Source organism: Candoia aspera, chromosome 4 (assembly GCF_035149785.1).
Source record: "Candoia aspera isolate rCanAsp1 chromosome 4, rCanAsp1.hap2, whole genome shotgun sequence".
Classification (NCBI taxonomy): Eukaryota; Metazoa; Chordata; class Lepidosauria; order Squamata; family Boidae; genus Candoia; species Candoia aspera.
This window is the reverse complement of record NC_086156.1, coordinates 22,724,608-22,751,646: the sequence shown is the minus strand read 5'-3', so window position 1 is coordinate 22,751,646 and position 27,039 is coordinate 22,724,608. Positions and strand designations below refer to the sequence as shown.

Sequence of the window (27,039 nt, the reverse complement as noted above, 5' to 3'; positions counted from 1 at the left end):
AGTGGAAGAAGACAATAGAATAGGAAGGACAAGAGACCTCTTCTAGAAAATTAGGAACATCGGAGGTAAATTCCAGGCCAAAATGAGTATGACCAAAAACAAAGATGGCAAGGACCTAAGAGAAGAAGAGATCAAGAAAAGGTGGCAAGAATATACAGAAGACCTGTATAGGAAGGATAACAATATCGGGGATAGCTTTGACAATGTGGTCAGTGAGTTAGAGCCAGACATCCTGAAGAGTGAGGTTGAATGGGCCTTGAGAAGCATTGCTAATAACAAGGCAGCAGGAGACAATGGTATCCCAGCTGAATTGTTCAAAATCTTGCAAGATGATGCTGTCAAGGTAATGCATGCTATATGCCAGCAAATTTGGAAAACGCAAGAATGGCCTTCAGATTGGAAAAAATCAACTTATATCCCCATACCAAAAAAGGGAAACGCTAAAGAATGTTCAAACTATTGAACAGTGACACTTATTTCACATGCTAGTAAGGTAATGCTCAAGATCCTGCAAGGTAGACTTCAGCAATTCATGGAGCGAGAATTGCCAGATGTTCAAGCTGGGTTTAGAAAAGGCAGAGGAACTCGGGACCAAATTGCCAATATCCGCTGGATAATGGAAAAAGCCAGGGAGTTTCAGAAAAACTTCTATTTCTGTTTTATTGACTATTCTAAAGCCTTTGACTGTGTGGACCATAACAAATTGTGGCAAGTTCTTAGTGGTATGGGGATACCATCTTGTCTGCCTCCTAAGGAATCTGTATAACGACCAAGTAGCAACAGTAAGAACAGACCACAGAACAACGGACTGGTTTAAGATTGGGAAAGGAGTACGGCAGGGCTGTATACTCTCACCCTACCTATTCAACTTGTATGCAGAACACATCATGCGACATGCTGGGCTTGAGGAATCCAAGGCTGGAGTTAAAATCGCTGGAAGAAACATTAACAATCTCAGATATGCAGATGATACCACTTTGATGGCTGAAAGCGAAGAGGAACTGAGGAGCCTTATGATCAAGGTGAAAGAAGAAAGTGCAAAAGCTGGCTTGCAGCTAAACCTCAAAAAAACCAAGATTACGGCAACCAGCTTGATTGATAACTGGCAGAGAGAGAAAACGTAGAGGCAGTGAAAGACTTCGTATTTCTAGGTGCAAAGATTACTGCAGATGCTGACTGCAGTCAGGAAATCAGAAGACGTTTAATCCTTGGGAGAAGAGCAATGACAAATCTTGATAAAATAGTTAAGAGCAGAGACATCACACTGACAACAAAGGTCCGCATAGTCAAAGCAATGGTGTTCCCAGTAGTAACACATGGCTGCGAGAGCTGGACCATAAGGAAGGCTGAGAGAAGGAAGATAGATGCTTTGGAACTGTGGTGTTGGAGGAAACTTCTGAGAGTACCTTGGACTGCAAGAAGATCAAACCAGTCCATCCTCCAGGAAATAAAGCCAGACTGCTCACTGGAGGGAATGATATTAAAGGCAAAATTGAAATACTTTGGCCACATAATGAGAAGACAGGACACCCTGGAGAAGATGCTGGTGCTAGGGAGAGTGGAGGGCAAAAGGAAGAGGGGCCGACCAAGGGCAAGGTGGATGGATGATATTCTAGAGGTGACGGACCCGTCCCTGGGGGAGCTGGGGGTGGCAACGACCGACAGGAAGCTCTGGCGTGGGCTGGTCCATGAAGTCACAAAGAGTCGGAAGCGACTGAACGAATAAACAACAAAAACTTATCCTAAAATTATATTATTGAATTTTTTTTCTTTTTAAAATGAACTTTACCTGACTGGAATCTCCTCTGCAGCTCTCTGGAATGTCACAATCATTTACAGCTTCTCTGCAGACTACACCTTTGGGTTCAAACTGAAAAAGAAAAATTAGTATGTGAGAGCATCTATATATTTGCAATAGTTTGAATATAAAAGTTATAATTAATGTTTTTACATCCAATTTACTGGAGATTCTCAATACCACTCATATAATTCAAGAAATAATTCTCAGATGTGTAGTTTAAGATTTTTAGCCTTAAAAATCAGACTATCAATTGGTAATCTGAATCAATTAGATTAGCAGACAAGACTGAAATTGTTACTTGTATTAACAGCCATATGTTTAAAATAGCTTTGTAGTTACAGTCTTCAGTTCTTGTGTATCTACATTGTCTAATCATAAACACATTTGTCAGTCTGAAGCTGACTTTATCTGATTTTGACAAGCTAAACTGGGTCAGACCTAGTTAATATTTAGAAGACAGATGCTGAGAAAAAGAAAGACTTTATCTTAAGGTACTCTATACAGTGTGGTATAGTGGTTAAGGTATTAGACCAACATGACACAAAAGTACACTGGGTGACTTTCAGTCAGTCAGTCAGACTACTTCAACAGACTTGTTGTGGGAAAAGACAGAAGAAGGAAGCACCATGTATAATGCCTTGAATTCCTATACAAAAAACAGGATATAAATCTAACAAACGTACAAATAAATAGTAAAAAAAACCCCACTATACCTTGATTGTCATCTGTCTGAAGTATACAGCAGTGCTACTCCTATCTGTCATACCAGATTTTTTTGGTATGGTAGAGTTCATTTCAGCTATTCAAATGGAGGAGGCAGCCAATAAGTTTGGGAAGGCAAGGTGGACAACTACAGCTTCTGGCATTGTACTGAATGAGATTCTGTTTCAACCAATTCACCATCTCATGTAACAGTTCCTTAAAACAAGGGTGTTTTTTAAAAATCGTTTCAACACATACCTGACATTTTCTACAGCAAAGTCCATTACTGCATTGAGAGTTAGCAGTTAGACTGCAGGAACTGCAGCATTCTCCACCTTCAGCAAGACATTCCTGGGGAGTAGAACCAACTGTAAAACAGCAGTTTGACAGGATCACACTGCAGCTTGACAAGAAACAACTTCACCTGCCTCCCTACTGACAAGAAACAAGACAACTTCACCTGCCTCCCCACTCTGTATATCATGGAAACTTCGGATTACAAAAAGAAATCTGCAGTATTCTGATAGCATGAGGGAGAATTCCAGAAAAGGAAGGAAGGAGCACACTGGTGTTCATGTTGGCATTGAATCAATTCCCTTCTCACTTGTATACAAGGGTTGAATGAAAAGTAATGCCTCCACCTCCATAATTTTAATTAGGGTTACTTTAATAAATGAAACGGGAAAATAATCCTTGAAATGAGCTCTTTAATTACCTGTATTTACCTCTCCACATAATCATTGTCATTTGCTACAGTTATGCAAATGAGGGACAAGCTTCTTAAAGCTGTCATGAAATAACTCCAAATTATCTCCTTAACCAGGACTTGACCGCCTTTCTATCACTTCATTTGAGTCAAACAGATGCCCATGGAGGGAAAATCTTGGGAAAAGGCAGAAGATGCATGGCACCAAAACTGGACTGTATGGTAGTTAGGGTAAGACACTGAGTTCCAACTTTGCAATTGCCTCTTGGGTAGCTCATGAAGTATGAGTTTGAGCACTGTCATATTGCAGCAAAATCTCCTTCTTGTACTTCTAAACTCTGCTTAAAAGTTGTTGCAAAGTTTTGAGTGTTGCAATGCAGCATTCTCAGATGATAATGGTGCCAAGTTCAAGGAAAACCATGTGAATAATACCATCTTCATCCCAAAAAACTCTGAGTTTTCCGGCTGAAGCCTGGGTTTTGAATTTTTTTCCCCTCAGGTGAAGTATTGTGATAACATTCCACGGCCTGATGCTTTGTTTCTGGATCATAATGATGAGCCCATGTTTCATTGGCTGTCACAATGCTGTGAAGAAATTTCTCATTATGATTCTTGGATCATAAAAACAATTGCTTGCAAATTGCAACTCTTGAAATTTTCATCTCTGCCATTAGGGTGTAAAGAACTCATTTAGCACAAACTTTTCCATATTGAAGAAGCTCAGTAAAGTGCCCTATACGTTCATGACAAATATCATGCTGGACAGCAATTTCCCTTTGAATGATCTACCAATTGTCCTTAATCAGGAAATCATCTTTCTCATGTGAAACTTGTCAGTTGCTATCACAGGTTATGCACTTCATTCTTGAACACACAAATGAGCTTTCCCCAGTTTCCCATCTTTACATTTTTCGGTCCAGCATGCACAGTACATCAACCCAATCAGCACTATAAACAACCTGCATTTGTCAGTGAATCTTAATCAGAGGGACATCTCCAGCAGTCAAAATATCTACTACGGCACCTTGCTTAAAGTGTATTGACGAGTATTTATCGCAGGCTTCCATTTCTCAAACAACAGCAACAGAACCTTTTCTCACAGCAACTTCCCACCAGAACAGATACTACAGAACACCATAGAGCTTCTAGTGCAGTGTTTCTGAATCTTGGCAACTTTAGGATATGTGGACTTCAACTCCCAGAATTCCCCAGCCAGGCTGGGGAATTCTGGGAGTTGAAGTCCACATATCTTGAAGTTGCCAAGATTCAGAAACTCTGTTCTAGTATATCAGTACTGCCATCTATTGACAACTTATAACACTGGAGGCATTACTTTTTATTCAACCCACATAGTTCACTCAGTGACCTTAAGTTGGTCATTCGAAACTTACTTGGCAGGGTGTGAGGAGGGAGAACTATATACAGTGCACTGAGGGGCATGGTTCTGCCAAAGCAAGAAAGAAAACACCACTGGGCTATATACGAAGATATCCACTTATGAACTTGCACAAGGGAAGATCATATTCATAACTGGCAGCATTTTGTGCACTGCTTTCTATAAAGCAGATTCCCCCAACCTGACCTCCTTCACTACAATTCCCAAGGCCTTTGGCCAAACTTGCAACACCCACCTACTTGGAGGCTAAATTATGGAAGACAGATATGAATATGAATGACATTCCCCCCTCCCACCCATTATTACGTTGTTCTTGCACTGGTCACTGACTGTAATAAAGCTTGTTCTGTACTGTTCTATTTCTATGTCGCTCTTAATTCATGACATGGAAGCCTCCATTATACATGCTGAAATGCTGAAAGAAGTGATGTACAAAAAGTTATCTTGTGTTTTTTTCTACCAGTTCTCACGCAGCCTGTTGGAAGAGCTTTTGGAATTTCTTTGCGACATTCTCTTGGGTGGAATATGTGTTTTGTTTTGTTTGTTTGTTTGTTTGTTTGTAAATAATTTCTATCACCGCCCATCTCTCCCAAAAAGTTTTGTGCTTAGTTGTAAGGTGGCCAAGGAGTATGTGTGAATGTCTTGTCTTTCATTCTGCAATCCTCTCTCTACAGCAGTTTGCAGTCTCCCTGGCTGCCAAAGTTTTTGCTAAATCTCCATGGAAAGCTTCATGAAGGAACTTCTCTCTTTGGCTTTCCAGCCAGGGAGTCTGAGGAGAGGTAGAAAAAATGTGTAATAGAAAGCAAGGAATAGCAGTCTCTGGCTCATCCCACAAATATACTTGCAAGAGAAATCAAAATAAATGATCAAGCCCCCTGAAAATAAGAATAAAGAGCTCTGTTCTGTAAACAAAGAGGAGGGCAGAAATAAGATGGGCAGAGCTGATAACTAATAAAAGAGACCATAAACAAAATATCAGCCTTGGGAAAGTAGTAAGTGTGATGTAACCTTAGAGAGAGAAAGGGTAAAATATAAATGAATTTATAACTGATGTAAAGATCATAAGCCACTCCTTTATTTTTTTTCTTTTCTATTTCTTTCTTTTTTGTCTTCTTTCTTTTATTTCTTATTTACTTATCAATTTTTTAACTTTACTTTCACTTTCCTTTTTTAAAAAAAATTGTATTTTTATTCTTTAAAAACTTATTTAATAAAAATTAATTTTAAAAAGGCAAGTAGTAAATCTAAGAAAGAGACTTAAAATAACCCATCTTGATCCTGCATGGTATAAAAGAGGGCAGAGGGAAACTCTGGAGCTGTCAAGATTCTGATATTATACCCTATAACAATAAAGTAGAGATCCAGGAGTCCTTGTGGAGTCTGTTTCTGATCTGGCCTACCTTAAAGGGCTGACAGCACAGTCAAGAACAGACTTAGAACAACCATGAAATTCTGATTTGTGTCAGTAGTCTATAATACAGATAACACAATATAACATAATATATAACATAACATAACATAACATAACATAACATAACATAACATAACATAACATAACATAACATAATATAATATAATATATAACACAAGCCTCTTTTTGTAGTCTTTTTCTGTTGCCATTGCTCCCAATTCGAATAGAAAGCTAGACAATGAAATGCCTCGAAATCCAACCATTTTCACAAAAAAAGACATATGTGGCTGAATACTTGGTGTACCAAGGAGCTTTTCCTTTTGTTCCTTGTCCCTTCCTTTTTTGCACACTCACTCTTAGATGCATTGAAAACACTTACAAAATAACTCCATCCAGGAGCATCTACGGGTGTGTGTGTGTCAATGACATCAAAATAGTGGACACAACCAGGCAATCAAAGTGCTAACTCTTTTAATTATATTAGACACACTGCACACACATAAAAAGGGGCAAGGTTTTGATCACTTGGTCACTCCCGTCATTTTGACATCATTGCCTCCACTGCAGACACCCCTGCCTCTGTCACCACTAATATATCTATGTGCATAACACAAAAAAAGTTTCTTTTTAAAAGTGGCTCACTAAAACAGCAGCAGAAAAGTCACTGGCGGGGTGTGTGTGTGATTTTTGGTTATCTAAATTCATTAGGAACAGTCTCTTAACTAAAATTTATTTGTTTGTTTGTTTGTTTGTCAAATTTCTCTGCCGCCCATCTCATACACGACGACTGTGGGCGGCATGGCATGGCATGGCATGGCATGGCATGGCATGGCATGGAAAAGCTGCCCCTAATAAATTACAGAATGTTAGACTTACTGCTGGAGCACCACAATCACATTCTTCCCCGGTTTCAACAAAACCATTGCCACATTCTGGGGGATCAAGGAGCTGTAATACAAAAATAAGCAAGCATTAGAAATGTAGCATATTAGCAGGTCTCCATACATGATGATAGATGGTAGATTATCATTACTGGGTGGACAGAAAAGATGCAGCTGCAATTATAGAAATGGGGACTATACATCTCCTTGTATGCAAGCCCCGGTTTTCAGATTTGCGTTTACTGAGGAAAAAAGTTCCAGGACCACAAGCAGCCATTGTCCCTGCTGTAGTGCTATAACACAAAAACATTTATATCAGGCTTAGCAGGCAGTGATTCAAGGATGCAGGTCTCTGATATGCAAGAATATTGCAAGAATTAGAAAAAATTTTAAGAAAGAATACCAGTGACTGCCAAGTATAAAATGCAAACCATATTTATAGTGAATCCAAGCTTTATTTTTTTATACCTCTTTGTCTACCCATGTGGGGTAAAAGCCTTCTATTTGAGAGGAAGATTTCTACTTTGTTAGTCTGGTTTCAGGCTATTTGCTTCTGATCTTTTCAGTATTAGTCCTAACGAATTAGGAGTGAGTTCTTGGCAGGACAAGGGATTGCAATGGAACACAGAGAGCAGATAGCCTCTGTGAAGGGCAGCAGCCTTGAAGATTAACCTAGCAGCCAATGCAGACGTGGCATAATACTGTATACATTATTTTTAAAAAAAGCGGGGGGGAGAAATACATTCATCTCAAAGTAGCAGTTGCAGATTAAAAGTTCTGAAGCAACTAGAACTGAAAGGCTGTACACCCAGGCCTTATCCACTGACCAGGGCTTGCCAGGGATTTGAAGTAAAACTCCCCACTACTCCCCACTGTTTCCTCTCACATGCCCCTTCCCAGATGTTAGCAGTACAAATACACCCTCTTCAACCAGTCATCCAGCCAACTACCCTAGAAACGTCATTCTGTGGGGGCCTGCAGAGTAGTGCATTATGAGATGGGTACAGAGATTGCCTGTGAGGGCAGACATCAAAACTTCTTGGCCATATGGCAACCTTACATCCTCTCAGAGTGACTGGCTAGAGTGGCTAGCCACTTTAAGGAGCTGGACCAAGAGCTCCTGAAAGGCTGCATCCCCTTGTCCTTAGGAAGAGTATCAGCCAGGAAAGGAACTGCTCCTGGAGAACTTGCTTCAACTTCCATCTCACAAAGAATACCTGTTGGAACCAAGCATTTCAGCCTATTCAGCCTGTTAGAGAACATCTTCTGTTCCAATCCTTGTTGCCCTCTTTTGTCACTTCCCCCCCCCAATGTTTAGACCAGCATCCCCCTAGAGATATGGATGGCTGCGATCCTGTAAGCCTTTTGTAAAGCTCTGATGACCTGGTTTCCCGAGGCATTTGGGCAAGGAGGTTAGGCAACCTCTGCTGTTGATAGGGTTGTTATGATTGGGACATATTGTTTACCTCAGGTGTCACGGGTTATTTGTTGTTTTTATATCTTTGTAGGCCCCCAGAGTTACAGTTGTGAGATGTGTGGCTATAAATGGTCTTCCCACCTCACCTGGGGTGGGAAGGGCAATAGTTCTTCCTGGGGGTGGCTGGTGCCTCCTCACCAAATTAGATCTTATCGCAACTTGGATTTTACACCTATTTTTATCTTTTATTTATATCTGGCTGTTTGTATTGTAGTTTATATGTTTATGGTTTTAATGGTGAATTTTATTGTAAACCGCCCACCGCCTTTTGGGGGAGATGGGCGGTGATAAAAATTTGAAAAACAAATAAATAAATATTTAAATAAATAAATATTAGATTTTGAGTCTGTAGACAGGAATTTATCTTTCAGAATCTATACTATGACCCTTGATTAGACCCACTAGATTTCATCCAAACTTTCCACTGAATAATCATTCTTAATCTTACCAAAATTTAAATGTTAAAATAAATTTAGGAGGTTTTTTTTCTATGATCATCTGCTATTTTTGGATAGCTATACCATTCAGAGATCAAATGCCATTCTTGATCAAAAGAACTTGGGTATCTTTGATTTCTACAATGCTTAGAAGAAAAACAATAAGCATTACTACAACAACTTCCATATGTTTCCTATCTAGCACTTCAACGTAACTGTCATGAGACTGTGTTAAGAACCCAAAGAGAAAAATCTGCAAACAAATCCATTTTTGTTATTACCTTGGAAGGTTTGTTGAAAAGGCAGGCTCCGCCTCCATTATTTAAAAATTCATGATACTCCTCAATATCACATTTGGAGAACTTGGTTGGAAGGTAATAACTGTGATCAAGAAAGAAACCAGTTAGTCCATTTCTGTCTTCTAGTTTCTACAGAATTAAAAAGTTATTTCATTGGAAAGGACTTTCACAGCTGGGCCACTAAGTTATGTCATGACCAGGTAAAAAACAGATGAACTATCCAAATGATTCTGAATTTTCTGGGGCAATAGTCTAGACAATTTTAATTAAGTTCCTCTTTTCTCTAGTCTCATAACTGCAAATTATATGGAACACTAAAAAACATGGTTGAGTTGAAGCAGAATACAGCTGGAATCTTAAATTTGGGCTTTATTGATGCTGCCATTCCCATCTCTCTAAGCTTTGTACAGAAATACTCTGTATAAAATACTTTGTACAGAAATATACAGCAAATACAGTGTAGGCTTTTACTTGTCTTTAAGCTACATGAAACAGGTGTTATGAATACAAAATGTCTAGTCAAACATCCTTGAGCAGGCACAAATGTTACTTTCGTAATACAGAAACCCAGATGGCGGTTTAAACTTGTGCTGTATTTTACTATGGGAGAACTGTTAATTCTAACAACATTGGGAGCATTTTGGACACACTAGTATTTAGGCTAAAATCCTCTGAGTCTGACAACAATGGCGGCATGACCTTCATAAGTCAAGGTCTTTGTGGAAAGGAAATCTTCTCAAATACTGGAACAGGTAATTTGCCAGCCTAGTATATTATCTTCTCAGAATCTATGATACTATTAATCAGACAGAGAGATTCTTATCTCAGAGACCTTTATACCTCTTCCAGATTCAGATCCATGCTGCATCTGGAATAGCCCCAAATGTGGAAGTTTCAATCAGTTATTGTAATTAATACCTGTTGAGCAGCCTATGTGCCATAAATTTGTCTTAAGTTCTTTAAAACTGTCTATCAGGACCCAAGGGGCAACCTGATAGAGAAAGGTAGTCTACACGTATCGCTCCAGATGATGCTGACCTACATATCCCAGATTCCTAGGAGTGAGAATGCCAGGAGCTATACCTGGAATAACATAGGTTGTTTATTCAAAAGAGCACAAACTTGAGCCATTTTTGGATCCTGTATCTTCTATTCTTAGCTGATTTAGTTAATAACCAATCATTTAACAATTAGTTAATAATCAATCACTGGGATTCATAATCATTTATACAAATATGATACTGAAGCTGTTATGTAAAATATTTATATTTGTGCCTTCAAGTCACTCTTGATTCCTGGAGAGTCCTAGACAAGTCCACAGTTTTCACAGCAACGTTTTTGTGGAAATGGTTTTCATTGCCTTCTTCCTAGGGCTGAGAGAGAGTGACTGGGCCAAAATCACCTAGTTGGCTTAGTGCCTAAGGTGGGGTTAGAATTCATGGTCTCCCAGTTTCTAGTTCAGTGGCTTTAATCACTATACTAACCTGGCTCTTGAAGCTAATAAACCATACATTAATTGACTAATTCATGCATTAGTGTCAATTGAGCAATATGCGTATCATTTTTCTGTTAGCAAATTTGTGTTTATTTCTCCTTGAATACCATAGAATGACCACAAGTTGTCTTCCAATAAGCATCTCCTGATTTACATTTGCACTGCATAGAAATCTCTGAAACGTCTTACCCAGTGTCTCCCATTATACATCCAGACCATGTATCCTCACATTTGCATTCACCTAATTAAATAAAACAGGTAAATCACATTTGGCTGTTTATATTAGAAAATACAGAAAAACAAGCAATCAGATATCAGGTATGTTAAATAAAGAAATGCATAAAAAGCTTGAATACATTTATTATCACATGGAAAAAAACCCACAAAAATGTACAGTATAGCCTAAGAATTAATAAATATCATCATGCAAGCTTGCAAAGGATAATTGTATGAGTCTATGTTTCAACAGAAAAAAAAGCCTTGTAGCCATGCAGTTATGCTATCAAAAAGTTGTCAGTATCTAAGTTTGCTGCAAGTCACTGTTTCATCGTAGAGCACCATCTATCGGGAGCAAGAAAGCTTGCCTTCTCTGTCATGGCACATACCCTCTGGAATGAGATCCCCTGAAATCTTTGTGGCTCCTACCCTGTTGGCATTCCATAAGGAATAGAAGACCTGGTTGTTCTGGAGAAGCTATGGTGAACTGAAGAGGGCAGAATGAGAAGTCAGCAAATGGACCAGCTTCTTGGAATTCCTCTCCGGACAAGGAGAGGACTTGGGATTGCCCACACGCATTCCAGACAGTAGCTCCCCGCAAGAGACCATAAGACAACTATCTTGGGTTTTAGATAGTTAGTGGGTTTAGAGCTCTGGGAGCCGAGGGAATCACCATCTTTGCCTAAGCCGCGATTTGGAGCCTTCAAAAGGGCACTGGGTTTGCATACTTCCTTTCTTAATCACTTTAGGAAATTGATTGTTAACTGCTTTTTGAATGTTAAGAACCTACAGATTGGCAAGTTTCCTTACATCAGGTAAGTTTCCTTCAATCCTTAACAAAAGAAGTTGTATGCAAGTTTAAGGACTTTAAAAACTATTTAAGAATAAACAGCAAAAGGGTGATTAAAAGTTGATTTTGGAAAATTACAAACGGACTAAGGGGCCAGAATTTGAAATAAGATTTTGAAACTAATTACAATAAACTTTCCTGTGGGAAAATGTAGTTGTTTGAGATGGATGGATGGATGGATGGATGGACGGACAGACAGACAGACATTTTGAGATTAAGTATAAGAAATCTTCCTATAGGAAAATGCTGTTGATCAAAAAAATACGTGTTAAGATGGAATTTTGAAGGTTGAACACTAGAGGGAACCAGAAAGAATTAAAATATTATAACTAAAGGAGAAGAGATACACTAATATGGAATGGAGCAAATTATTCTAACTTGGGACAAATTTAAGAATATTTGGGACCAATGCACTCAGAAGTTACTTTTAAGATTTTCTGTTATTAAGAAGACTGAAACTAAGGCTGATTCAAATGTGGATTTAAAAATGACAGATTACATGAATGATATGGATAAATATGTTACACTGGATATATGCTATACTGGATAAGTTACACTGGATATAGAAAATGAAACCGGCTGATGTTTTAACAATTAAAAGAGATATACAAATAACAAATCAGAAGAGTGACTTGGATATCTTTTTCATTTTGGATTTACAAAAGAGATGTGTTAAAGTTTTGAACGAATTTCTGAGAAGACACAAAGAGAAAATGGAAAGAAATCAAGTCCTGGGACTCTGTTCAAGGGGAATGAAGATAGTTAAAACAAAGGAAGATAAAGTGAGGTTATTTGATCAAGGTTGGTGATATATATGTTGTTGTTTCTGGTAACTCTTAATGGAGTTTTGCTAACTAGGACCGAATGATGAGGCTGTAAAGATTTGTTTACAGGTAAGATAGGGGAAGAAGAGATCCTTTGTTGTGAGAAAGTTATAAGCTACTGCATTAAAAATAAAGGAAAAGAATATGAACTTCCAATGGGGACATGGTGGACTGAACAGCTGTGCTCACAGGCTTAGCAGGCAGAACTGACAATGTGGCATGTGGTCATGCCAATGTGGTCAGGCAGGTTCTTCCTGAAGCCCAGGAGTGTTTTTCCAAGAAAGGAAAACACTTGGAATCACCCCATTTGTCCTCCAGACAGCAGCTTGCAGCCAGAAGATCACAAACAGAGTTCACATTTGACTGGTAAGAGTAGCCAGGAGGCTGGCATGTCATCATTTTCCAAGCTGCACTGTAGCCTTAAAGGGACATTAAGACCAGCTACCCCATTTCTAGATCACCCAATTTTTATATATATATATATATATATATATGTATGTATGTATGTATGTATGTATGTGTATCCTAAGAGAGGCTTTCTACAAGGAGAAGCGGTTCTCTTGGTGCTTATCGTTACTTTTTGGATTAATTTTTGGTTTGTTTTGGCTTTAAGTTTTGGTTTGTTTTCCATCCAAATATTAAGAAGGATAGAGTAAATAATTGTCTCCGTTATTATTTTTGTAATAAATTTGAAGATATTAGCATTTTCCTACACGTTGAATCAGCTGTTTTGAACTTTCAGTTTTCTGCTTCTACTTTCCCTGGGGAACTGTCTGCTTATCACTTTCACTTGTGTAAACATATTCTGTAACTCTTTCATATCATTGACTTTTGCTGGTTAAGCTCCTAGGGGGCACCATAATCTACTGCTTGAGGTATGGAGGATCTTAAACAAACTTTCCCTGACTTCCACCGAGATTTCAAACAGATTCTTTCTGATTCTTACCAAGTTTTAATGCAAGGCATTCAGGACATTGTGGAAAATAAGAGCTTTAAAATGTGTCACTTGGATGTGGATGTCATGGATGGAATTGAAGAATTTAACAGCGACAGAAATGTCTCTTTGATCTCTGTTGAAATGCTGGATGGCATGAAGATTGGATAGACAAGTTGAAGAAATTAAAGGGAAAGATTGAGTTGCAAGCCATAAGTGAAATTGTTTTTCAGATGGAATGCCATGGAAAAGAAGGGGTAATTATGTATGGGAGGTTTCTTGAAGAGAAGTTGGAGTTTTTGAGGGGGGCAGTTGGACTGTTTGATTTCTGTAAGAAAAGAGCTCTGTGCACATTGTGGGGAAATGTAAATGCTTTGGTTTATTTTGATGTGGGGTAAAGGTTTAAGTATATCTATTTGGATTGCTTTTAGGGTTTGGTTGATTTCATTTATCTTTAATGATTTGGATTAAGATTACTAAAGTATAAAAAAGTAGTATTTGGTTTTGGGTTTAACATAATTAAGATTATTAAAATTGTTGTATTATCAAGTATAATGGTCGACAATTTATACACTTTTTAGTTTGATCTTTATTATAGTAGACAGGAATATGTATAATAGTAGTAGGAAGGAAATAATTAAATAAATGCTATCTTTGAGGCGGTAGTTGATTAGGAGATATATACTGTATGTATGTGTGTGTGTGTGTGTGTGTGTGTGTGTATGTGTGTATATATATATATATATATATATATATATATATTAGGAGATATATACTGTATGTATGTAAGTATGTGTGTGTATGTATGTGTGTGTGTGTGTGTGTGTGTGTATATATATTTTTTTTCTTTCTTTTAATGTAAGGGGATGGAGCAACTGTATTTAGGGATTTTTATAATGTGCCAATGGAATGATTTATAGAAATAATGTGACTTTGGTTTAATATAGAGTAAGGGATTGATTATGGAAAATTGTTGTACATCCCTGCTGTTAAAAGTCGAAAGTCACCTCTTTTTGTAACTGAAAAAAAAAAATTCTCTTGTGTTTTCACATTTTTTAGTTTTTTCTTTCTCTTCGTAGGTTTTTTTTTTGTTTTTCTGTAGCTTTTTTCTTGTTTGAAACTTAATAAAATTCTATAAAAAATAAAGGAAAAGAATATAAAGCTAGTTTGTTTGATTAATGTTAAAAGATATAGATTGCTATTTCTGGTAACTCTTAATGGATTTTTCCTGACTAGAATTAAATGACGAGGTTTTAAGAATCTGTTTATGAATAAGAGATGAGATATGGGATGAAGAGTGCTTTTGTTGTAGTATTAGAGAACATGACAAGCTACTGAAATTATACTTGTCACGATGAAGGGTGAAATTATTCCTTTATATATATTTTTTCTTTACTATATGTTTTTTTTCCCTTTTTCCTTTTGCACTTTTTAATTTTTTTCCTTTTCTCTTATTTTATTCTTTTATATTTTTCCTGGTTTGTATTAGTTTTTTACCTTTGTAACTGTAAACTTCAATAAAATTATTAAATTATTTTAATTATTTAAAAAAAAACAGAATAGAAGAGCTGGTTGTTCTCCCAGGCCTTGGGTTAAGATGGATGGAGCCCTTGTTGGATGTGTTTTGTCTATGTTTTTGTATAGAGTGACCAGATACCACCTTGTTTTGTTTTGTTTTGTGTTTTTACAGTTTTTTATATTGTGAGCTGCCCCAAGTTGGTTTGGAGTCAGGCAGCAACTAAACTGAATTAAATAATCAAATAAATACAACGTATACCATTATTCATGGTTTATTTTAAATTTTTATTCCAAAAATATGAATACTAATATAACGGTAAGTGTCTCACAGTAGCTGAATCCCATATCTTATAAAATCAATCCAAAAGAAGAATGTTTTCCCCCAAAATACATTATTCAGTTTTTTTGTGGCAGTTTCATAAATTAATGAGCCTATCAACATCCCTTTACCCACACAGCCTTTTAAGAAGTTGAAGGAATTCTCAAGGATTCCTTCCAATTTTTTCAAGGCAGAATAGAAATGATTGTCAAATGCTTTTCGCATTTCCAAAACAAGTGTAAATAATTGACATGGGGTCAATGTGGAACCAATAATTGCTGTGAGTCAGGACATAAATGATCTCAAAACTTTCTAAGAACTTTTTTCTTAACATTCTCATACAGGCAATGTTACATTCTTATTTAATTTTTAAATGTATAAAATATTTACATTTCTAGTTTAGGGCAAATTGGAATTAATAGGTGTTAAAATCTTAGATTTTGATACAAGTAGGACAGAATTTCATCTCCAATTCTGTGTCTATTTTTTAAGGTTCATTTCCAGTTAATTCAGCTGGATTCCTAGAAACATTGCAAATAATCTTTTTAAAAAGTCATATTTAATTATAAAAACCGACAAAGGCCCTGGTAGAGGAAAAAGTCAAAGAATATCTTTGCCAGAAAAAAATCTGCATTAAAAAAGTCAAACCACAATGTTTCTTACCACTCTGCAACCTTCTTTTGTCTGAGAAGATCCCAAGATTGTAAGCTAAGGACTGTGCCAATGTAACGGCCATTAAATCTGGCTTTCCAAACTGAAAAACAAAAGGCAGTGACTTTGAAGCATTTCTGTTTTAGAAAGTTCAAATTAACAGTCCAATAGGAAGAAATGCTGTACCACCTTGGAGCATTTATTCCCCAAAGTATGCTTTGAAGTGCAGATGAGTAACAAGCTAGCAGAAATTTGCAAAGCACTGTTTAAAACAATAAAAACAATGACTCAGCTGAAATATTAAGGCTAAATATAAGTTTGGCTCAGAGCCAAGCAAACATGATATTTATCATATGGTATAAGCTTTCTTTTAAATAAACATGCCCCGTGTGCCTGCAATAACTTCTATTGGGTTAGGGAGTTAAAAGTTAGAGAGTTGAAAGTTTTAACTCTTTGTGGTTAAGGTATCTCCACTGCTAGGTAATTTCCCTAACCATAACTCTTTGCCATTATGTTTCTGATTATTTTATTTTATTTTATTTTATTATTTATTCATTCATTCATTTGATTTTGAGGCCCCTCACTCCTCAGTAACTCTGGGCAGCTTACAATCAAAAAATAAAAGGAAATATATGTATCAAAAAACAAAGCCCACCAGAAGGCTAATTACACCTCCCTATACCTACTATTTGCAGTGGAAAAAGGAGTTTTAACCGAAACCAATGGAAACAGCAGGACTAAAGTTGTCTCTCACCAATAAGCAAAATTACACTGAACCAAACTAAAGAAAAAAATAAAATTCCAACCAGGGTCATGTTGGGGGCAAAATGTTAAAGCCTTCTATCCCCAGCCAGCTGGCTAAAAGAAATGTCCACATCTCTGCAAATGAAGTGAAGTGATGCAGTAAAAGTGCCAGTAGCATTCCCTAGCCTCAAAAATAACATTTAAAAAGCAATTTGTAGCCTAAAGCACATATTCTATGAACTTCTTCAGATCACAGATGAGCAGTTGAGAATTTCCCTATTCACGGAACCCCAAACATTTAAAGAAAAGACCTGGTCAATGGCTGATTTTCCTTAGAATGATAGAAGGCAGGGACTTGATGAAGTTTACTCTGGACTCTCTTAACATCGATTGCAAAGCATTATGTGAATGAAAGCAGAAGTAGAAATAATTTGACAATTATGGAACTATCGTTTTGTGTTTATAGAATAATGCAGACATACTTCATTTACACCACCACCTTTCAGCAATGAACAGATGCCACCAATATAGGCTGCCCCGCTACGGCTGCTGAGAAACTGGCTCCCCCTTTTAAAACAAAACAGAAACAGCAGTACAATAAATAAAATCAACAGCATTTGGGGAACTACAATATATGTTCCACAAAAAATAAGGCCATTCATGATGGAAAGAGTTATAACTTCACTAACAAGAAAAAGGAGATGCTTCAGTCTGGATGGTAAGACTCAGCACTTTAATAACCCCCCACCCCAAAAAGTCCTAAACATCAAGTTACTCAGCCCTCTGTGTGTGTGTGTGTGTGTGTGTGCACATATGTGTGCATGCAAGAAACAATATGTATTTCTGTAGATTGTGCCAAAATACTGCTTGCTCTGTAGAATACTACAGTTCAATTAGAATGATCTGCACAGATTTAACACTACTTATATGAATCAGATGCTTGAAAATGCAGCATTCAAAGCCACCTTGAGATCAGGATATCTTCCCTTAATATAAAAGCTAGTAATTGAAAACTCAAGTTATTGTCATTTGGAAAATAAAGGACAAGAATATCATATCTGTAGTTCTGCAAGTATTATCCCAGGCCAAATTTTCTGGGGATCTAGTTAGGCTGCAGATGTTCTGGGACTGCAGTTCCAGAATTACCAGAAGCATGTCTGGGTACTGCAGTCTCAACACATCTGGGTTGCTAGGGAAGGTCCCCAAATCCCATTTTTCATAGTCCTCCAAACACACTTTTTCAGTGGTATGTCAACATGGACAACATAGTTTCTTGCCATGTTCGCGCATGACACCCCCAAATTATAGCAGAAGACCCCAAACCTCAGTTTGAAAAAAAAAACCCACTACACAATACAAAACAAGGAAAATGGAAAATTCTAGAAACATCCATGTGCAAATGATACAATCCCATCCATTTTGCCTTTGGCTTCCCAGCCAAAACATTAAATGTTGCTCATGCCTAGTTTAAGCACCTTTAAAGTGAGAATGGGATTTAAGTATTTGGAATCTGTGAGGAGAACAGAAATGTTTCACTAGCCTTGCTCTTTATCTCTCCATAATAACTTCCTCAATACATTTTGTGCAAATTATCAATCAATACCAAAAAAAATCAGTAAAATAAAATGCACCTGAGAGACAGATAACCAATGAGAAGCCAAGTGATGTGTTTGTGAGGGGGGAATCTGCAGGCTTAAACAATTTTGTCATCAGAATAGAGATGCATCCCAATACACAACTCCAAACTGTAACATAGCAGAAAGTACTGCTATTTTGGTTAGTTCATTAAACTGTTCATAAGGTTCTTACTGATTTCACATAGAGAAAAGAAAGATGAGTTGCATTAAGCATGACCATTCCAATACTTTCTGGCATTGGGTGAGGACTTTATAGCTCCTCCAAAGATTGCCATCTGTCTCAAAAGGTGGAAATTATCATTATGCTGTACATGAGGAATATGACACATAACTAAACTTCTTTAAATTTAATATTAAGTTTAAATTGAAATTGCATCAATTTTAGCTTTCTTTCTGATTCCCCATTTCTTTTGTCCTTGTGCCATTCACTTTTTGGAATGCAGTCTGCAGCACCTCACTCAAAGGCCAAGTGTGGAAAGCATGTTTAAATAAAGGTATCTGATCTCCTCCTTACAGTCATGAAAAAGGAATGAAATAGTAGTAAGCCATACAACAAAACCATTTCTATGTCTCAAATGATACTTTCCCTCTTTTGAGGGAGATGGGCGGTGATGAAATTTGATAAATAAATAAATAAATACTACTTTCAATAGTACAAGCCATTCAAACTCCATCATCTCCCATAATAACCAAACAATACAAAATTACGTACGAAAAAAGGTGAACTGCATCACTTTTCTCTTTGATAAAGTCTCTCCTATATTTCATAAATTCACGTAGAGTCACCAGTGGGTTTTCAGATATGGTGAACTTGTTATCAGTACCCCAGGTTTCCATGGCAACCAAGACTATCCTGGTGTTGAGTTGTTCTTTATAAATCTAGCACATTAACAAAATGAATGATCACGAAGTAATAGTGTCAATCCTGTTTTTTAATAAAAAACATGCAGTATACAAAAAAGTAACTAAAGTAAAATCCAATGTAGAGAATATTTATATTAATCATTGTCATATACTGTCTAACAGATTAAATTTATTGTGAAAAAAGCTAAGCTGTTGTTAGAGTCATTCTTTTGAAAGGTGAAGTGCTTTGATATAATGCCAGGTTAAACACATGCATAGCCATAAATATAGCAGTGTTTCTACTTGCTGTTCATTTTCTGTTCTTCATTCATTCATACCCAAGAATCAAGCTAAGTAGATGCTGAAAAATGAATTAACATCTGCTTTCTCCCCCTTTGACCTTAAACTGGCATTCCTGTATTAACACTGACATATATCTAGAATAGCATGACAATGATACTTACTAAATCTGCCATGTTCACCACTGATTTTGCAAAGCTGTTCGTGTGGCCAACTGATAATCGGTGCTTTTTCAGCTAAGAAAGAAAAATAGACAAATTCCAAGCATCTTTCTGAAACATCATGTCCTTTCAAGAATGACTTTATCAAAGACTATCTTTTGCTCCATGACATCAGATATATGGATTTACAGGGTGTCTATTCAGGTATAAGTATTATTTTAAAAATTCACTATGGCACCATGAAAATTGAAATATCAAATGACAGTAAAGGACCTTTTCTGTTTGGTCAGCTGCCAGCAGCAAAAATTGGAGTCCAATATCTATATCCTACTCGTCAGCTTTTATATACATAGGAGGAGAGGGGTGCCTGCAAGATAATGCAAATGCCTACAGACCAACAGCTTTTTAAAAAATCCCAATTAAAGGTAATACCTTTATTAGGATCAGCCTAATAAACTCAAGACCATTCAAGCTCTCTCTGTATCAGATACTTTATATATGCAACCTGATATACATGAAGCTTAAATTGCTTGTAATGAGTATGCTAATGTATAGTTTTAATTTATTCTGATATCTAAACTGCATCGCTTTCCATTTTTTTCCCTACAGGCTTATTGCCTTTAGTTTTTGTTAACAATTATCCTTCACACTAGAAAACTGCAGTAAAATAAAAACTAGGATCTTACGTGCTATCAGCAGCATGTTTAATGTGTCTGGGATATGAACAGGCCAAACAAACATTCTCTCAAAGTTTAAATAAGATGGATCATCAGACTGAATTTGGGCTGCAAAAAATGCTTAGAGGCCTGACAAATATTTAATCACTCTTATATTTCCCAAGCTGAGAAAAACATTTTTCAAGGCCAGACAAAACATCCTTCCCTCTGCCCTTTGGCAGTGTAGCTATTCTAACACTCCATTAGCTGAACATCCCTGCTCATGCAGATCCAGAGACACAGAAATACTTCATCATGTGCAACTATATTGTAACTTTTACAGGGAAATTTGGAATATATTATCCCTACCCATCAATACCCAGAAAGAATGAATAATTATGTGAACCTCCTTTTCTCAGCTATGAAACTATCTATCATCCATATGGTAGCTAAATTCTATGCAGTCACAATGAAAACAAGGCAACAACTGATGCAAGTCTGATACAGATGTCTTTCCTGTATCATTATTTGTATGTAGTTTGCTGGTGGTTCAACAGAATAAAATTGATTGATTTAAACTGTTCTTGATTGCTGTTCATTATAAATACATACCATCAGTTCTTTTTTTTTTTAAGACAGAATTGCAACAACTATAGAAGGGCTCAGGGGGCCTCTTAGATCTGATGTCTTACCAAAAACAAGCAGGTTGGAGCATGACCTCAACACTGCTGATCCAACAGACTTGGTAACATAAGGGCTGTATGTGCTTATTGGTGATCATTTTCCAATCTACATGTGTGTCATACGCCATTTTCTACATGTGACTACTTTTCTGCACCAGATTTTTTCACAACAAAAGCAATGCAAAGTTGTTCATACAGTCTCTTAATTTGTGCATCTGTAAAGTGCCAAACTCTTTATCTACATTTCTGGAAATAAGTATAATTAAATAATTTAAACTGTATTATGCATTTATGATATAATTATATTTATAACTTTCTATATTTTGTATCTCAGCACATCAGTTACTGAAAGGGAAGGTGGAGGGAAATGAGAATAACATGGTAATGCAACCATAAACTATAAAATAGGGTAGAATAAAGGAAGTGTAAGATACAATAGAATAGTAACACACTTGGCTTTTTGTAGCATTTTGCATTGTTACTGCTGTTTTTACGCATTTCATTTTCCTTGAGGATTAGTCCTTAGATAGCCAAAAGAGCACTACTAGTACCAGGGTCATAGACCTTTGATACAAACATCATGACAAAATTGCATCATCTAGTCTTTTGTTCTTGTGATCCAAAAGCAAACACAAGTATGTAAGTCACATGCTTATGTCACAACTTTACAATCCATGGTTCATCTGTCACACACACACCTGCCCCCACCTCCACAGACCCCTATAGAGCAGGACCTCTGTAAGTCCTGAGAGACTCAAGGACAGAAAGTTGTTTTGAATCATTTCTGACCTAAACCTTCTTCCTCCTTCATCCAGTCTCAGTGTAATTTTTCCCTTGGTCTTTCTCCATTGCTATCAATAGCCCAGTATGTGAGAAAACTTGAAATAATTCTTGCCATTATATTGTAAATGATCAGTTGGTTGCCTTGAATGAAAAATAGTGATCCATCTGATCATCTGAAATACTAAATTATACTTTGGATATGGCCTCCTCCACCTGTGGGGTCTGGACAATTGCCCCTTGCCTTACCCTTTAAAAAAGGCCCTGATCAGTACCCAAGAGGGACGTCCATGAGCAAACTTTGATTATTATCTTAAAGTTTATTATCAAATACACATGTGCGGGATGCTACTATCAGTTACTTCATTTTCCATGCCACCTTGAACACTGATAGTACATAATAAAATAGTGATAGTGATACAAATAAATTGTTATAGTAAGGGATTTCTGCAAGGATGCTGCCTGTACTTTCAGATCACAACTCTGCACACACGAATTTTTAATGGCTGTTAAAAATTGCTCTGCTTCTTCCTCTTTCAGCACATTTCAATACTGCATAAATAGCTGCACAGAAGACTCAGAACTGGAACTCAGCCGTTGGCAGTAATAACTAAAATCTGCAATCATTATGAACATCCACATACACCCCTCTCTGCTTGGCAATCCCCATTATGGGTTGGTGTATAAACATAAGGAAAAGCAAACAGTCTCACACGGTAGTCAATAAAATACGGCTACCTTCTCTCCTACTCCTTGAAGAAGCAAGAAAATAATCAATAACCTCTTCTTCTTCTACTAAGAGGCACCTTATATAATGGCTAAACGAGGTCTCCTCCCCACTTACTTGGTGCCTAAATGAGGAATTATGATTCCACTGTGATGGAAACCCCATAAAAAGAATCTGGAATTGTATCTTTATAATGAGGGGAGAAAAAAGAAATGCCTTCTGACTTGTAAAAGGATTCATGTAAGAATGATCAATAAATGAAACTGTATATTATAAGATTGGGGTTTATAATTTTTGATGTTCATTTCAATTAATCTGTTGACAATACATAGGCTTCTCCTTTTAATTTTTGCCAAATCTGTTTTAATTGTGTTCTGAATTTCCTGAATTAACTTGGGGAATTTCTAGATAATTTTTCTTTGATAGACTTCACCCATCGTACTAAGCCATAACTTGCTTAACCATGAGTTATTAAATAAGGCATACAATATTTGGGTTCAAACAACACTGCAAACAAAACAACAACAAACCACACTATGGCTCAGTGATTGGATGGACGCAGTCTTTGTATTATTCCCTACCCAGCCCTTGCTCATTCAGGTTAATCATGCTCATGAATAATTGCACTTGCTGAAACATTCTTTAAAATTGCTTGCTCTTTTTAAAATCCTTTCCCTTTGTTATCTAAAAATACCAACACATGTATCTGGAGAACACCAATCTGGTGTCCCCCATATATGTAGGAATTAAAATTCTCAGAATTCTGTCTAGTCACAACATAACCAGAAGTCCTCAAATTGGGGAAGGCTACTTTATTCTTTTACATACAATGAGAAAAAGGTAACAATGTACCTGTGCCAAATGTACAGGGAAACCTTACCAAGAAATATAAAATTTGATGAAACAAGCCAACCTATAAATTCACTGCATGACAGAGACATGATCCATTCCACTAGAGCCTATCATATGACATGCTGTATCTTTGTTCAACCACCAGCAATTCCAACAGAATGCCTACAACCAACACAATATTGCTCAAAGTCATTCTTGCTCCTGGAATAAATATACTGGCATTAGATTCAATTCTCTAAAAAACAAATTCTCTAATCACCAGCCAATTCAAGAAAAATCTATTGACTGATCTACATGCCATGCCTGATTTTGCCAAAATAGATCTAAGTGAGCTTTGCGCAGTGGCAGTGCAATATATCTGTGTCAGGATTCTGCTTCCAGTAGATAAACTCACTGCTCTTCCAGACTACTTCTCTGTTTTGTTTAGAAGTTGGTATGCTGTAAAGCAAAGTACCACCTTCCAGCATAATCTCTTTTCCATGAATGCTTCTGGCCTCACATAACTCCCCCAGGCACCCTTAGATTTGGATAATTGCTGCCCAGTGGTTTGTGTAAATGTGATCACCTGACCAGAAAAAAAGAGACAAAGATAAGCCAAAGTAGTGGACAGCATCATGGGATAATAGAGAGCAGCATGCTGATAAACAGATGTTTTGAGTCTAGCCCCATTCATTATGGAGACCAGTTTGTGAACAGGCAAGTCCCTTTGCATGTATTTGTAAAAGGACCTCTGCATATTTGAAAAATTCCAAATGTATTTACTGACCCAAAAAACTACCTATATTTGGTGTAAATACTACCAGGGAGGAATATACTGGAAGGGAGAGATGCTGTTTAGTCCAGTCTCCAGTTTGATGCAACAAATACACACAGAGTCCTCAATACACAGCTATTGAATTTCAGCTTGAAGACCTCCAGAGAATGGTAACTACCCACTCTATAGTTAATATAATGGTATTTATCACAGCTCTTAAAAAAACTGTGGATGATAAAACTAAACTAAATGTAGTCTTCAGGAAAATAATTCAGGGGAAAAAAAATGTTATGTTCTATAAAAGACCAAGGTTTGTCGTAATTACTCATCTTTCCTTTGTTCTTAGATATTCTGTTGAGTGACTTTCATCACAGTTCCAGACAGCCCGACTTCACTGGAATGATTGGAATCATTCTGCAATAGGTACATTATTGTTGAATCTACTGTAGACACAAAGCTATGCATGCATTATTGATTACTTTTAAAAAGCCTTGTATGTAAAACCTCACCATTAGATGATCATTTACAATCATCAGCTCAACATATTTCATTTCATCTTCAACCCTAGGAAGATTCGGTCGGACCTACAGAAAGAGGAAGATGCTGTACAGATTTAAAAAGGTCAGCAACAAACACCTGATTCTAGACTAATTATTCTGAGCCAATTGCATTCCTTCACTGCACTTAGAAATTTCAAGATACCAAATTAGCAAAAGAATACATCGGAATGTCTAACATTTGAATGATAGAAATAGTTTAGCAATCTAACTCTAATGTTAGCTTAGAAGAAATGTAACTGGTAAATTTTATATTGAACTATTGATCACTATTGGACATACTTCAAAAAGAATGTTACATTTTTCATAGAAAAATAACCTTTTTTCCCAGAGAAGCATGCCTAATAAGCAAAAAAATATGGCTTGTTAGATTCCTTTTTTTAAAAAAAGGAACTCCTATAGCCTTTAACTTCATTAATGAATTCCTCTGTGTGTTAAATGTCTGCAAAGCCAGACACTTTATTTATGGGTAATATTTATATTTCTGTACTTCTCACTTTAAAAAAATACACATCACAGCATGCCTATTCTGTGTGACATTATTTTTTCACAGGTTTTCTACAACTCAGTAATATCCAGAAGAACAGCACCAAATGCAGGGCATGGGGATACCAAAGGACATTCTACTGCTCAGCTCAACCATCAGGCAAATAGCATCAACTGACCTTATTTGTTTTTCCATTTCCTTTAAAAAAACGAAAACGTTCAAAATCTCATGAGACAGTCAACCCTGAAATTCCTCTGTTCTTGACATTTTGAGCATTTAACTTTTTAAATAAGCATTTTATTTTTATCTTCTTAATATATCTTCTTTTATATTTTAGCTCCTCTAATATTATGTGAAATTGTGTGATGGTACCTATTCCCTGGACAGATTGCTGACCCATGGCTTAGTCAGATGCAGGTCATGATATCAACACTCACTCAACAAAATGAAGACAAAATGTGTGTAGCATGACATCAAAGACATGCTATCACTTTTTCAGGAATACATTCACTAACGCAGAGGAACAATTTCTAAATAGCAAAGATTCAGCTTGATTGCCTTGAACAGCCACTGGTCAAATGGTGTAGAAAATAATTTTTCTTTTGGTGTAGCAACAGACAAAATGGAATAGGAAGCAAGGGGAAGTTTGCTTCCCTCCCAGCCTCTGATGAGACTTTCCTCTTTGGACTGTTATCTATAATCTAAGAACACACTGGAAGTTCTCAGAATGAAAAAGTGGGCTTATAACTGGGATGTGGGGAAGCAGGCAAAATCATGTGTCCTGCATTCACTGAAAACAAAGCCTGAATAATCTGCTCTTCAAAAGAGTGCATGTAGAAATGACTGGATAAGACGGCATACCTGCCTTTTTCTTCTTTTATATCTTGGTTTCACACCAAATTTCTGTGACGTGGTATTCATGTGCCAAAATTCTAAATGGGACACACATTCCAGTCAGTCTAATGACAATTAAGAAATACAAGCACTTTTGGCAGCAAAATGAACAAAGCACAAGGTTGAATAAAAAGCTATTATAAATATTTTAAGAATTACTCAAAACTGAAGCAAATATAGAGGGATAACTATTCATCCATTGCAACAGAAACCACACATTTATTACATTAGAAACTCATAAATGCAAGGGTTGGCATTTTTACCAAAGAACTGCTTTTAGTTGCTCCCCATTAACAAGTTCATGCATTTGATGAAGTGGGCTACATGAAACCTGAAGCCAGAATAAGTTTGTTAGTTTTTAAGGTATAATGAAACCCTTCATAAGTAAAGGAAACCTTAAATGTTTGCACCCCTCAAAATGGTTTCTCGCTCAATGTATTCTTGGCCTCAGGCATTACCCCTGGGAAGGCAAGATATTCATTTCATTAATAAATGAGAGAGTCTTCCTATCTGTAAACTTCTTGACTTGAACTGCCATAAAATAATCTTAGGATGAGTAGGAACCACACAGGATATTCAAGTAAACAAGTTATGAAAACTCAAGCTAAAATTTAATCATGAGGCCTTTACAAGCCAATGGAAGTGCTGTTTAATAAGCAAATGACCTATATATTGGTGGTAGCAAATGACACTATAAAATATAACAAACAATATGAAGCCAGAGCATTGATCAAACATTGGCAGTAGCCCTGTTCAGCATTCAGATATCAGCAACAGGAAATGCATCTTTGGGGAGAACAGGAACAAGAGCACTCCTTCGCTATCACTACATGCATGCACATATCACATACCCTCGATGTGCAGGGTGCAACTGTAGTGGAGAAGTGTCTCTGTCTAATGGAGGCTCTCAATGCAGTTTAGGATCCTGATTTCCAAGGGTTCTAACTTTCATGGAGAGCCTCACAGGGAGAAGGGTGTTTCTAGTTTTCACATGCTCTGTTTTTAAGACAAACTGGAGTAGAGAAAAGGTGAAGAAAAAGTAAGTCT

The 27,039-nt window shown here is 36.8% G+C and overlaps 1 protein-coding gene across 1 annotated transcript in view; it reads right to left on the bottom strand.

The window, feature by feature from the left end:
* The window catches only part of ADAM22 (ADAM metallopeptidase domain 22), a 138,942-nt gene that overhangs the window by 40,441 nt on the left and 71,462 nt on the right, over positions 1–27,039 (bottom strand). Inside the window, exons 8-18 of the mRNA XM_063303593.1 lie at positions 25,960–26,030; positions 24,564–24,638; positions 19,606–19,677; positions 19,011–19,177; positions 17,144–17,228; positions 15,930–16,020; positions 10,795–10,846; positions 9,093–9,192; positions 6,893–6,964; positions 2,762–2,854; positions 1,790–1,870 (exon numbers count right to left, since the gene is read on the bottom strand). Coding sequence (XP_063159663.1) covers positions 1,790–1,870; positions 2,762–2,854; positions 6,893–6,964; positions 9,093–9,192; positions 10,795–10,846; positions 15,930–16,020; positions 17,144–17,228; positions 19,011–19,177; positions 19,606–19,677; positions 24,564–24,638; positions 25,960–26,030 — 959 coding nt within the window. The remainder of the gene's footprint in view (positions 1–1,789; positions 1,871–2,761; positions 2,855–6,892; positions 6,965–9,092; positions 9,193–10,794; positions 10,847–15,929; positions 16,021–17,143; positions 17,229–19,010; positions 19,178–19,605; positions 19,678–24,563; positions 24,639–25,959; positions 26,031–27,039) is intronic.